A 14,843-nucleotide genomic window follows, 5' to 3' on the forward strand; every position below is an offset into this window, starting at 1 on the left:
TAGGTGGGCACCCCTGTTGAAATATTTAATTCATAGCACTACTTGAAAGGAACATGTGTATGCAACTATCAACAAATTATAAGTTGATTCTTCCTTTCAAATAATCCAAATCAAGTGTGTCCCTTCCCACCACCAATGTGTAAATAGTGCTTCTATATGCCAGATACAACCAATAAACTACATATTTTAGTGATAGTTTCATACATGTGCTTCTTTCTAGCAGTGCTATCTACTTAATATTTCAAAACATATTATGAAGAATGTTTTGAAGATCGTAGTCCATCTTTAAGAAATTGCTCTTGTGCATTTTTTGGTATGTATTCAAATTCTGTGTTGAAAATTGTGGGGATGCTATGAATTTGTCCAGACATTGAATAAATTGCACCTGGTTACGTCTTTCGGCCAGCTTTTCGATTGCATGTGTAGAAAGTACATTCATACTCCAAAAAAAAAAAAAAAAAAACCCTGAAGGTAATGAAAAAATGAACTAATAAGAATGAATATGAAACATATACTATTTTTTTAATATTGCAAAAGGTATGAATATCGCAGTCCAGCTCCAAGAAATTGTTCTTGTGCATTTTTTGGCGTTCAATTTCTGCGTAGAAAAATGTTTGAACGCTATGCATTTGTCCAAAAATGGAACAAACTGCACGATTTCCAACAACAGTTGTAAATTTTTTTTCTCTCGGTTTTTCCTTGATTAGCTCAAACTCATAATTTGCAGATTAGTTTAAACCAGTGGTGTTCAACTTGAATGAAATGAATGCAAGAATGAAATATTATGAAACATATACTAATTTTTAAATATTGCAAAAATGTATGAATTTCGCAGTCCAGCTCCAAGAAATGGCTCTTGTGCGTTTTTTGGCGTTCAATATCTGCGTAGAAAAATGTTGGGACGCTATGCATTTGTCCAAAAATGGAATAAACTGCACGATTTCCAACAACAGTTGTCAATTTTTCTTTTTTTTTTCTCAATTTTGTCCTTTATTAACTCAGTCATAATTTTTCCACTTTTTAAATATTGCAAAAATGTATCAATTTCGCAGTCCAGCTCCAAGAAATAGCTCTTGTGCATTTTTTGGCGTTCAAAATCTGCGTATAAAAATGTTGGGACGCTATGCATTTTTCCTTAAATGGAACTTACTGCACGATTTCCAACAACAGCTGAAAAAATTTCTTCTGTAAGTCATTTTCCTTCATTTAATTCAAAAAATTAAACTAAGGGGTTGCTTGGACAGATCATAAGTCTGATCATGTTGAAATGAGAAGCAAAGTGAAATAATTAATATAACTAATGAAGTAAAGCAAAGAATGAGTAAAATTGAATGAATGAAAAAATGTGCTCCTTACTAAATATCGCGAAAACCTATTATCGCAGTCCAGCTCCAAGAAATGGCTCTTGTGCATTTTTTGGCGTTCAAAATCTGCGTAGAAAAATGTTGGGACGCTATGCGTTTGTCCATAAATGGAACTTACTGCACGATTTCCAACAACAGCTGAAAAAATTTCTTCTGTAAGTCATTTTCGCAGAATTTATTCATTTCTTCATTTAATTCAAAAAATTAAACTAAGGGGTTGCTTGGACAGATCATAAGTCTGATCATGTTGGAATGAGAAGCAAAGTGAAATGATTAATATAACTAATGAAGTAAAGCAAAGAATGAGCAAAATTGAATGAATGAAAAAATGTGCTCCTTACTAAATATCGCAAAAGCCTATTATCGCAGTCCAGCTCCAAGAAATGGCTCCTGTGCATTTTTTGGCGTTCAAAATCTGCGTAGAAAAATGTTGGGACGCTATGCGTTTGTCCATAAATGGTACAAACTGCACGATTTCCAACAACAGCTGTTTATTTTGTGTATTTAGTCTTTGATTTACCCATAATTTTCAGGTCAGTTTAAAATATTAATTTTGGGATGTTTACATTGATCATAAGTCAGGTCATTTACATCTCTGAATAAATCAATTGTCCTTCCTTTTTCCCCATATGTGGAGTGAATTGAAGGTAAAAAAGAGGCCCGTTGGGCCTAGTAGCAATTAGGAACTTAAGGGTTTTAAGCAGATTACAGTTTAAACTATACTGTAAGAGACCTGCCTTGAGCTGGTTTTTTCATTTTTTATGTAAGCATACGCTTAAAAGTTTCCCAGAGTTTTCCCTCGGGGGGGGGGGGGGGGGGAGTGAAAAAACATGAATTTTTGCATCTTGAATTCAAAATATGTTAAATGTATGCAATACAAAAAATAGATAAAACCATGCCCACTTTTATATAAATATACTATTTTCTTAAGCCATGGAGAAGCAGCAATTGACGCCCCCCCCCCCCCCCCAAATGACGGACCGACTTGTCTACAAGTAATATAATTACTGGTTTTTCAAGAAATGCTATATATTTTAATCCAATTTACTGATGGTTGGTTAAGTGTACTGCATGACAATAGAATTGCTGTCAGGATTTTAAATTATGCTGTATTAAAATCATGATACTTCTTATTATCATAACAATGTTTGGTTATTTATTTAGTAAATAAATATTACTGCTCAAGGAAGTGTTTAAGCTTGATAAAATATCAAATTGGTGGGCTTTTATTTTTAAATTTAGCATGGTGTCTAAAATAATCCTTATTGAATATTAAACTATACTGTAATCCATGGTTTGCAAATGCAAGAACTTGCCAGTTCCATTAGAGATTCTTGTGCTTTTTTTTTTTTTTTTTTGACATTTAAAATTGGAGTAGAAAAATTTTACCCAGCCATGCATTTGTCCAAAATTGGAACAAACTACAGTACACTCCGGATCGTCGGATTATCTGCAGGGCTTCTCACATTTTATTTTTTAAGGGTCCTGAAATATTTTTATACTAATGATCGTTTTCAGTTTTTACATATGTATATTTTTTACATTCAATGTTAGTAGATGTAATGTTGCAATGTTTCTAGCTGTGGGTTAAATGTATGTATGAGTGTTATTCATATTTTTTAGCTATTGTATACAGTATGCAGTAGTATTTTTTCGCCTGTCAATTCGGATTATCCACCTTTTTCTTATCCGCGATTACCGTGCCACCTATTCCGTGGATAATCGGAAATTAACTGTATATTATTTCCAATAATAGTTATAAATTTTTCTTTGTCTAGTCTATGATTTAAAATTTTTTAGTTTAGTGTAAAATTTAGCTTTTAGTTTCAAGTACATACACCTACATTGAACACAACACATCAAACACAAGCTTTTAGCTTGAGAGAGTTCACAGAGAGCTGTAGTTGTCAAACAATACTGTCTCTTACAAAATTGATTACCACCCTCCAAACATAAGCTTGAAGGTGTTTCCTTTCCCCTTATGAATTTGAATTTCAGCTCCTGAATAATTTTACCACAAATAATATTACTAGATTTCTATTTTGAAGGAAGTGTTTTTTTCTCCCAGTACCCCTCCCTCATCACAGTCTTGCTCCAAGAAAATCGTAACATGATTTTCTTGGCTTCCCAAACTGTGAACAATATTGTTAAAAAAGTTAATGTATGAAATCCCTTTGTGATTACATATTAGCTCTTTTTAACTACATAAACATTTCAAAAGTTGACGACACATTCGGCAAAAGCTTTTGCTGGATGTATTTTCATCCATAAAATCTAATTTCTTTGTATTGAAAAGAAGGTTCCTTGTAACCCTAAAATGTGTTTGCAATGCTTCTCTATGCTTTGTCAGTATTTTTATGATGCTTTTAAATTTTTGCCCCTAGAGAAAAAAAGTTTTTTCAAAGTTTTTTTTTCTTTTATAGCATAGCTATAAACAGGTTTCCTTCATCTTCATTACCACAGTCTTGCTCCAAGGTAACCCCTAACATGATTTTCCTCGCTTCCCAAACTGTGATTATTAGTGTTGTTTTGAAAGTTAATGTATGAAATTCCTTTGTGGCTGCATACTTTTTTAAAACAACATTATCGTTTCGAAAGTTGAAAAATCCAAGAAAACACTTTTGCTGAAAGTCTTTTTGTTAATAAACACTTTTTTTGTTGCATTTAAAAGAAGTTCCTTGCTTGCAATTGTTGTTATTTCTAGATTTTTAATATTATGTAGTTTTTCACTAACAAAGGTAAATATTCTAATTGTTTTGTTTGGTTATTGCATATCAGACTAAAAGAAATTCCCTGTTTTTACTTTTATGCATATTGTGTTCTGATTTATTGTAGTAGTCTTGTAGTTTATTTCTCAAAAAGTAGTTTTTCCATCATAGCATGACAAACACATGATTAATTCATTTTCACAGTCTTGCTCCAAGCAAACCTTAACATGATTTTCTTGGCTTCCCAAACTGTGAATATTAATGTTGATAAAAAGTTAATATGTAACATTTTACATTTATTACATATTTTCTGTTTCTAACTACAATTTACTGTCCTTACAATTCAGTGAGTTTTTCCTGTGTGCGAAATAAATCTGAAGTCAAGAGTATACTGAGTTTTTCTTATTTCATTTGTGTACACTCATTCAATTCTTTAATTGATTGCCTTTTTCAGTTTATGTTTTTAAAAATAAATTAAACTAATATCGTTCAATCTTAAGTGTTTGATGCAATTTTTCGTATTGGCTTTTCAAATCTACAAGTTTCATAGTTTTGATCAAATAAGTCGCACATTGTAGTTGCATATAAATGTTTCTTTCATACATTGCAAACTTTATTTCAAAGCTTATTTAGCAATGCAGTCCAGCTCCAAAAAATGATTGATTGTGCATTTTTTGGCGTTCATAAACTGCATATAAAATTGTCGGGACGCTATGCTTTTGTCCAAAAAGTGCGCAAATTGCACGATTTTCAACCACAAATTTTAAGTTGAATTCATGATGTATTAGATTTTATTTATCATGATGTTTTACCTAATTAGATTGCAACTTTGCAAGCTCTAAATGAATTATAATGATACTATAATATTTCTTCTTAGTTTTAAAATTTAAAATGTTTTGATACTACTTGCAATGTTTTTGACCATTTCCTAAAGTTGGATATTAATACTTCTTTTAAACAGTACTAGGTTGTAAATATTTTTATAGCATAATTTAGGAAGGACAGTTAGCTCAGGGAGAAAAAAGTGCACTCTTTTGGCATCTCAACAGCTTCTGTGACTGCTTTTGTCCCAATGGGAGAAATAATAGCTGCAAGCAGCAAAACACTTTTAGAAAATGATTTTAGTCTTCAACAGTTGAGTTATTTGAAGAATCAGGGCTGACAAGTTTTTGACAGTAGATGGTTTTATCCTGTTTTAACCATGGTTTTTGCCATGTTGGAAACCCCACTTTAACTTTGGATTTTTGACAGTTATGTCAAAAACAAATTTCTATCCAAAACCTTCCAAAAATTTCTATTGACAACAAAATTACCATAACAAGTGATTCAAATTTCGGTTCTATACACTAAAGAAAACCTTTTACTCTTTGATTTTCAAATGATATATAATAAAGAATCCCAAAGAAAATTTGTATTCAAAAAGCAGCTTGTCTTCAAAATGAAAGATATATATAAAAGAACTAATACTGTTTATGCCTTTAATTTTTCAAAACTGAAGTACAGGGTATATATTTGCCTGATTTAAATTGCAAACTTACACACTTAAATAAAACAGGCATATTTAGTTAACATTTACATATTATATTTAATCCCATTCCATATCTTTTCCTCCTCAAATAATGCTGTAACAAAATAAAATTTTTATCAAGCTTTTGTGTATCAAGTTCATTTCTAAGTTTGGAATGGATCAGTTCAAAAATGAAGAATATCCTCTCAACATTAAACTACATGGGCTTAAAAAGTTTTTATAAAACCTTTACACCATACTCTTGCGCAGATATCTTGAACCTTCTTGCTTTGATTCCCAACCAATGACAAATTTTTCTTTCTTTAAGAACTGATTTATTCACTATTAATCTAATTTTAAAGAGTTTAAATTGCTTTAATGTAATTTTTCAAACGCTGCTGTTTTGTTTATTGATTGTTTTGATAGTTTTAACACATGTTATTTTTTTTTAAATTTTAGAGCATACACCCAGTTAAACGCATACGAACTTGAAAACTATTTGCTAAAAGTAGAATACATGATGGATCGTGGCCCTGGTTCCAGAAGCCCTAGAGGAGGTGGACGCGGTAATATGAGGAATATGCCCTTTTCTGGAAATGCTGGTTCCCCCCTGAGAGCATCAGATTTTCCTTTGAGGTATTTTTCATGTATTTTGTATCCACTGTCATAACTTACTCTTGTTTATACTGCTGAAATTGTCTCAAATCCTTATGTTCTATAGTTGGGGTAAACCTAACCTTGCAATGTTGTAATGCTGTGATTAGGCCTTCACAATGCTGCCAGGTTAGCTTTGCCCCAACTGTAAATACTATATTTTGTGAGGAAAGTTTCCAGAGGGGCATTATCTGCATTTGTGTAAAATTACCAGCGCAATCCTATTTTTACCCAAATTTTCTAATTTTCTTAAACTTAGAAAATACATTAGATTTTCTCTATTCTGAAAAAGTGTTCAAATTATTGGGGCATTCATTATAGACTGATTAAATGCATAATGTTCATTCTGTGACATAAACATGTGAATGAAAGCCAACATTAATATCAACAGATATAGATATTTGTGCATTGAAATTTTATGTTCAGCAGTCTGTAACTTATTTCTCAAATTCCAAATTGAATTAATCTATATGACAACTTATATGTCTGCTTGATAAGTAATTACCTTGTTTAAGTACCTTGTTTTTTTTTTTGAAACACTTGAATCTATTGTTTCAGGATATTAGTATTAAGTGACATGGTTGGTGCTATTATAGGAAGAGCTGGTGGTACCATTCGACAAATAACTCAACAATCTCGTGCAAGGTAGATTTTATTCATTTTGATTTTTATGTAATATGTGTACTGTGAATGTTGGTGATTTGTTCATTGCATATTTATTTTTAATTTTCAGAGTGGATGTTCATCGCAAAGAAAATTCCGGTGCATTCGATAAGGTAAGAATTGTGAAAATTGTCAGTTTTAAATTCTTATGCTTTTTGTCTGTGAAAATAATTAAGCAGTAAAGCTGGACTTATAATGTATCAATTTCTCCCTTCTGCTAAATTAGTTTAGTATAAAACTGAGCTTGGCATTGATTACTTTACTTATCTTTTTTTTATGAGATCTTTGCTGGTTTTGTTAAATTTGGAAATTGTATTTTAATCCTTTTTCTTGCATGTTACTATGCTTTTCAGAAATAGCTTTAATGAACAAAAAATACGTTAAAAAACCTTGCTTGTATGCTTCTATTTAACCTTATTGTAATGCCTCTATTTAACCTTATTGTAATGCCTCTATTGCAACTTTTTATATAGTGTTTTCTCAAATATTTATCTTCATTTGCTTACAGGATGAAATGTACTCTGTTCAAGTAATCACTATTTATGGAAATCCTGAAAATTGCTCCTTAGCTTGTCAAAAAATTCTGGAAGTTATGCAACAAGAAGCAAATAACACAAATAGGGGGTAATTAATTATTCTACTGTTAATTGATTCGTATATTTTCAATTATTTAATTCTAATTGTGTGTATGCTTTTTTCCCTAGGGAAGTTCCTTTAAAAATCCTTGCTCATAATAATCTAATCGGAAGAATCATTGGTAAAAATGGAAATACGATCAAACGCATAATGGAGTCTACAGACACTAAAATTACTGTTTCCAGGTAAATATGTTCATAACTTTTGTAAACCTCTGAACAAAAGTTTTGTTTCATTGGGGTTTTTATGTTTATTTGCATGTATTTATATATCCAGGGTAAATTCTCAAATTCTCCAGTACTGTTAAGGGCACTTTTCTCCTAGCATCATCAAAGACTGCTTAAAATTTCCTTTTCAGAACCTCAGGGTTAGGAATCCTATCCTTTCCAAAGTTGCCAAGGATGACCTGTAAATGCATCTCTGCATAGTATAATATGAAGTTGACAAAAAGCGTCTGTGTGTTTGAACTCGCAAAACTCAAAAACTACCTGGCCGATTTTGCTGAAATTTTCACAGTTTGTTCCTTTAAGTCCTGAGAAGGTTTGCAGACCAGTTCGAAAACAATTCGATGAGTAGTTCTTTTTTTTAATTCCAATTTAGGCCCAATTTTCACTTAAATTCCTGAATATGGGGGTGAAAAATTACTTGCACATATTAATATTACATATCGTTGGAAAGAGTAGAATTTTACGCGTTTTACGCAATTTGATCCAATGCTCTAACTTAATTGTGGCGGGAGATTTTTACGTTTTTAGCTCTATTTTTTCGGCTTAGCGGAAATTTATGCACTACTTTCTTCATTAAATCCATTAATAGAAAGTGAAGGAATTGTCCCACAGTTTTCTTTTTGACAGCATTGGAAGGAGCTGCTTTTTTTACTTTAAATCTAACTCGACCTCAGGTCGAAAGTTTAACCCTCTATCTCCATTAGAAAAAAACTTACAAGCGAATTAAATGAAGTTCAAAAATCTGTTCTCTATTCAAGTTTTTAGCCATTTTATTTTGCGTTTCCACGGTAACGCTTTTTGAATCCATATTTTATTTCCATCCTTCTCATTTTCAATTTTTAAACTTATTTTATTTTGTGTTTCCATGGCTACACCTTTTAAATTCATCTTTCTCATTTTATTTCAATTTCTTAAAAGTATTTTAGTATCTGTCGTCATTGTTTGGCAAGAAAATTTTGCGTGATGTTTTTTTTTTTCATTTAATCCAGGTTACTAAAGATACTTCACTTGACGCAATGGGTTTTTTCAAGGTAGACCGGGCAAAGCCGGGCAACGCAGCTAGTTTCTTACAGAATTTGAAACGTTTCTGCGGAAAGCCCCCCTTTTTCCCAAACATCAGCTAATATTACATTTTATATGAATAAATTTCAAGAAATTCCAAGAACGAGTTAAAATCCCATCTTTTCAACTAACTATGTGCTAAAAGTATTTTGTGTGTGAAGTGCAAGGGGCTGTAGGAACGAGTTTCAAAAGCTACATTAAAAAATGACATGAACAAATTTTACAAGCAAGTTGTTGTTACAGCCTGTATGAAGCCATAACTGATCTTACTGTTTCAATTCTATGTAAGTATTAATTCTGTACGTGGGAGCTAAGGAGCACTATTCCACCTAAAGATAATTTTCCCAGAGATAAGTTAAGCTTTTCTTTCTTTTTTTTTGTGAATATGGTCATTGATTATCATTTTTTTTTTTTAGATTTAAGTTAATTGTAATTTTTGAACTTAGAGATGGCTTCATACATTTGAATTGCTTTTTTTAAAAGGGAGTAAGTCAACACTGTAATTTCAACAAAAATGATTCATGTTATGAAGAGGATCTTCGCCACTTTTTTTTTCATTTTCCATAAATCAACTTTTGGAGAGGGAGCAAATTGAAGAGACCATGTTCACAACACACACACAAACTAATTTATTTTTCTACTCACTGACACAATATACATGATAGGCAGTCAATTTGCCCTTTTTCCCGAATAGCGGTCATAAGATATGCCATAAAGTTATCCCGCTATTCGATCAGGTTTTTTCCAGTCGTGCCTTCACGACTGTCTGTAGCCATATGAACTCAGGCGCTCTCATGCATCTGTGCAGTAGGCAATCGCAAAAAGCCCCATTACCAATTATGGAGATCCTAGTTATTAATCTTGGGATCCCTGTCAAGCGTTACGCAATGTAACTGCGTAGATCATATAATTTTTTTTACATATGTTAGTTTTTTTTTTGGTTTTCATTTCGAAACTGACACAGATATAAAGTTCATGGATTAAACTCATTTCATGTTCATTATATTTTTTTCATGGAGGTGTATTTTCTAATTTAAGTTTTTTTACAGCAGCATCCATGATGTTAATAGTTTTAACTTTGAGCGAATCATTACCATAAAAGGAAAGTTGGAAAACATATGTAAAGCCGAACAAATGATCAGTAGCAAACTAAGGCAGAGTTATGAGAATGACCTTGCTGCTATGGCTCCCTCAGCCATGATGTTTCCTGGTCTTCACCCCATGGCAATGATGTCCACCATCGGCAACTCTGGTTTCCCTCCGGGTCGTGGAGGACCTGCTCCCCCTCCTCCTCCACCACCATACGGCATGTATGGTAACCCCCCTCCATACCAGATGCCAATGATGTATTCTCCGAATGCAGGTGGTGGTGCCCCTCCTCAAAACATGGAACCCCTCAAAGAAACTGTTTACCTCTACATTCCAAACTCTGCTGTTGGTGCCATCATTGGAACCGGCGGAAGTACCATAAGAGATATGATTAGCTCTTCTGGTGCTAGTATTAAAGTAAGTTTTTGTTTAATTGTTTTTCTAAATTATACAGTGTAGCAGTGGTGATCAACCTATGACCTGTATGCCATGTGTGGCATGTTGGTTTGCTCAATGTTATGAATTTAAAAACAGGTTCTAGAACAGGGCTCTCCAGTCTATAAGCCCGCGAGCCAAATCCGGCCCACATGCATATTTTTCCTAACCTGTGGGAAGCTTAAGAACTGAAAACAAAACTTTTCTTAATTGTTAATATATTTTTTTTTAAAAGAAAACGAAGCAGAGAAAATCTCAAAAACCACTACTAAGCACGATCGTAGCCAAAGTGGGGCAGAAAGGGAAACTGCCTCTCCCTATAGGAGAGTCTTAACTTTCACTTTCCTCCCCTAAGTTACCAGAGATAGTTTAAAATTGTATTTTTGGGGCTTCATTAAAAAAAAATATATGGAGGATAGTTGCTTTCCTGTTTGTTTCCTCTCACTTGAGAAAAAAATCCTTAAATGGTATTTTGGTGATTTTAATTTCAAACGATTACTGGGGAGAGATTCCAGTAGGGATTCCGGGGAGAGAGATTTTGCAGTAACCAAACCATCTGAGCTGAAATATTTTTGTGGATTGTTTGTCTGCCTTGCCTCCAGAAATTTAACAATGTGGCCCTTGAGCAAAAATGGTTGGAGACTCCTGTTCTAAAATTTCCCAAAATAGCTAGAGAGATTTTGCAGTAACCAAACCATCTGAGCTGAAATATTTTTGGATTGTTGGCCCGCCTTGCCTGCAAAAATTAACAATGTAGCCCTTGAGCAAAAATGGTCTGCTATTTTCCAGGAAAAGTTTAAATTTTTATACACATTTTGGTCCCAGAGATTCATCTTAAAATGAAGCAGGCCACAAGGGGAAAAAAAAAGTTCTGCTCCATTTCTGTTTACCAAGCAAATGTTTTACAATCTGGTTTTTGTTATTAAGTTTTAATATTTTTCATGTGATTCTCAAAGTAGGTTAGAATTTTTGTCCTTGATAGTTTGGTAGGGTTTCTAGAATTTTTTTTAGATTCCCTTTTCAATCAAAAACTTTTTAGTACAACATAAAAACTTGAAAAATCATTAACTTGGATTTCTGCAGCTACTGTGTCTTGTAATACGTTGACATTTTTGAAGCATTAGAATTGTATTTAAGACAAAAAAATAAAGAGGGTCTATTTTCAAAGAGATTATTTACCCAACAAGTTTTTTTTAAAAGAAGTTTGTCCTTGACAACAGATAATCATTTTAGATAAACCTGCAAAAAGCACCTGCAGTATTTTAGGAACAAAATTATATGTCATGAGAATGGATAGCAATTTTCATAGTAAATTTTTAGTGACCAATTTTTACTGGACTGATTTGCATATAACTCAGGTACATTAAATACTATAGAAAGCAATACTGTGTTGCAGTTATTGTATGGTTTATATCCTCATTGAAGTTCAAATTTGTCATTAGCATAAATACTAGTATCATCAGCATGGATTTTTTTTATCCATGCCTATGACAAATGGCTCTTAAAAGCTTAATTACTATTTTTTTACTAGTAAGTCCTGTTACTTTCCAAAATTTTACTTGCAATGATATATTTTTCTTGGCGATTATTTTTCATTTTATTTAATGTCTCTGTTTTGTCTAAGTTAGATAGAATTAACTTAATTGTCAATACCATGCTTATTTTTTTGTCCTTTAAGTTTCAAGCAACTTGAAACCTGATAGAATGTTCTGGTAGTTAATCGCAGGGGTGCAGAGTTGGAGGGAAAATGACAAAGCAGATAATTTTTATAAATAGCCTCCAATTCCTTTACTCTAAAATCAGTCGGACTCCACAAGTACTTGCGGGCGGAAGGAAAATCATAGACTCTTGACTCTTGAAATTTTAAACCTTAGACTATGACCCCTTTCTCCCCAAACCAACCTGACGCTGCAGCTCTGATTAACAGCAGTTTTTGGGCAGCATTTGAGCAAAATAAGTTATGAAAAAAAAAAAACATTGAACATATTCAGGGACAATATTATTGTGAAGCAGAAATGCTTGCCCATTTGTAACATTTTTTATTTTGTTTATTTATCAGTTATTTAATTGTTTTAGTACATTGTACAAAAAGAAATGGCTAGTTTTAAAATATTAAGACAAATGCATTTATTTGATGTCTTAGAGAAAGTAAATGTCATATTTCACTTAAAGCACAGAAATATTTTTATAGGTTGCTCAAACAAATAAAGACGAACCTATTGATCGTCAAGCGGAAAGAAAAGTTACAATAATTGGACTCCCAGAATCACAGTGGAAGGTAAAGATTAATTTTAGTGCTAGATTTCTCCTCCTGTTTTGTTTTAGGAAATCAAATGAAATCGCTTAAAAATTGTTTTTCTTTAGGCTCAGTACATGATTTTCAAGAAAGTAAGTTTTGAGGCATATACTTCCCCTCAAGAATCTCGACTAAAAGTAGAAATTTGTGTACCTTCTAACCAAGTTGGACGAATAATTGGAAAAGGTGGCCAGACTGTAAGTTTAGTTTTTTCTAACCGTTTTAATGTACTTATACATTTATAAATGTTGATTTGAACTACTTTCTCACAAAGCACTTTCTCCAAACAACCAAAATATGATGTAACAGTATTTTCCCATTAATTTAATGCTAATATGCCCTTCATTAAGAGATCACCTTCAAATCGATTTCCTTACAAAAGGATCTCGTTTTCTACCAGCAATGAATTCTCATTGCTTACTTATTCAATCACTTAATTAAATTGTTACAATGACACAGCAGTGTGATTGTTCATGTCAGGAGAGGATACAGATTTCCTGAAGGAATCTAGCTAATCACGGAAGTGGTAGGAACAGGGGGCTCTCGGGGGTGATGCCATTTAAAGAGGGGATTGTGTTGAAGAATGATTCTTCCCCCTTCCCTATGAAATAGCTTAGATGTCAAAAAGCACCAAATCTGTCAGGAATAAGGCACCTAATAGGGCATAAAATGTTCCTAATTAATTTCATAAGCATTGAAAAGAAATAGGATTTCAGATTTACTTTTGAAAATAATTAGTAAAAGATTACTGAATTGGTTATGTTTCATTCATAAAGTGTTTGAACACAATGTGGATGGATGATATTAGCAGTGGTTTAGGGGTAGGGCATCGTGTCTGCCCGTTTCATGTTATAAGACTTACCTTCAGAGACTCACGTGTTACCTACCACTTTGGCCATTTTCCAAGATATTCTTAATTGGTTTGCCAGAAGCCCAGGATTTAGTTCTGTGTTACATTTCTTTTTTGGGAAAGGAACAACCTTCCCTGATTTCATTTTGGGCCATTCCACGGAAAACAGTCATTTTGTCCTGCACTTGACAGCTCATGTATTTCATTAAAAATAATACTTTTAAATGTTAATGAATAATTTTTTTCTATTTCTCAACAAATAAAAACTTATGCCTGATTTCTTGAACGAAACTTTTGGTCATTACCCTTTAAAATTATTACTTTTTAATGTCGTGCAAGGCAAGCAGTTGACTTTTACGTGAAATAGTTTGGGACAGACCTAACCTGGCATCACAGATCCTAATCACAGTATATGGTGCTGCCAGGTTAGGTTTTTTCCAATTATAGTAACAGAAAGTAGCATGTTGTTCCTAGGAAAGTGGCTCCACACATTTTTTTCAAATTACACCTTCGTCTGAGCTTTAGGTGCTAAGCATTATTATTATTTGTACTTTTAAACAGTTGAGAAGCTAAGTGATTAGTTAAAATACTGGATTTCCAGGCTGACAAAATATCATTTCTAAATTTTTAATTAAGAGAAATTACGAATTATTTGATGTTTTAGTAAAAGTTGCGACACACTGAGCAACTCTTACTAAATAAGTAATACAAGTTGTAAAGCATAAAAAATGCCAGCCCATTTTGTCAATCAAATGTTCAGTGAAACTATTTCTCTGCTTTGTATGACATGGCATTATTCTTCTTTTTTTTTTTTTTTTTAATTCTGAACTCGCCCTACTGTACAAAAAGGTTTATTTTTCTTGCCCTTTGAACACTTTTTTTTTTATTGCTATGTAGGATTTATTTTTCAAATTTTAACTGCTTACACCTCAAATTTATCCAATTTAGGTTAGAGAACTTCAAAGACAAACTCATGCAGTTATTAAGTTACCTGAAGAAAATGATAGTTCAGACAGTGAAGAAACACCCGTCCATATTATTGGTGATTTTTACAGCACACAAGTGAGTACATTTATTTATGCCCTACACATGCTCCTTGAATTTGATTTAAACAACTTTTGGGGTCTTTCAAGAATAACAATGCAGTCAAACTCCGCTGTTGTGAACTGCTGTTGTGAACTATCTTTGGACCCAGCAATTAATCCAATATTACCTATGGTTCATTATATCCAAATTCTTTGAAAAAATATTTTTTAGCACATGCAAAAATAGTGATCCTGATAGTCAGAATCTGCTTATAGATAAAATAAATGAGTGATTTTCAAATGCATACAATTAGATTTTTAGTAGAG

The 14,843-nt window shown here is 32.6% G+C and overlaps 1 protein-coding gene across 1 annotated transcript in view; it reads left to right on the plus strand.

Annotated features, from left to right (window-relative positions):
• LOC129233522 (insulin-like growth factor 2 mRNA-binding protein 1) overlaps positions 1–14,843 on the plus strand; it is a 46,830-nt gene that overhangs the window by 27,594 nt on the left and 4,393 nt on the right. The window contains exons 4-12 of the mRNA XM_054867537.1: positions 6,039–6,215; positions 6,792–6,878; positions 6,967–7,009; positions 7,405–7,520; positions 7,601–7,717; positions 9,871–10,327; positions 12,537–12,623; positions 12,710–12,838; positions 14,440–14,553. Coding sequence (XP_054723512.1) covers positions 6,039–6,215; positions 6,792–6,878; positions 6,967–7,009; positions 7,405–7,520; positions 7,601–7,717; positions 9,871–10,327; positions 12,537–12,623; positions 12,710–12,838; positions 14,440–14,553 — 1,327 coding nt within the window. The remainder of the gene's footprint in view (positions 1–6,038; positions 6,216–6,791; positions 6,879–6,966; positions 7,010–7,404; positions 7,521–7,600; positions 7,718–9,870; positions 10,328–12,536; positions 12,624–12,709; positions 12,839–14,439; positions 14,554–14,843) is intronic.

This window comes from Uloborus diversus, unplaced genomic scaffold, assembly GCF_026930045.1.
Source record: "Uloborus diversus isolate 005 unplaced genomic scaffold, Udiv.v.3.1 scaffold_499, whole genome shotgun sequence".
Taxonomy (NCBI): Eukaryota; Metazoa; Arthropoda; class Arachnida; order Araneae; family Uloboridae; genus Uloborus; species Uloborus diversus.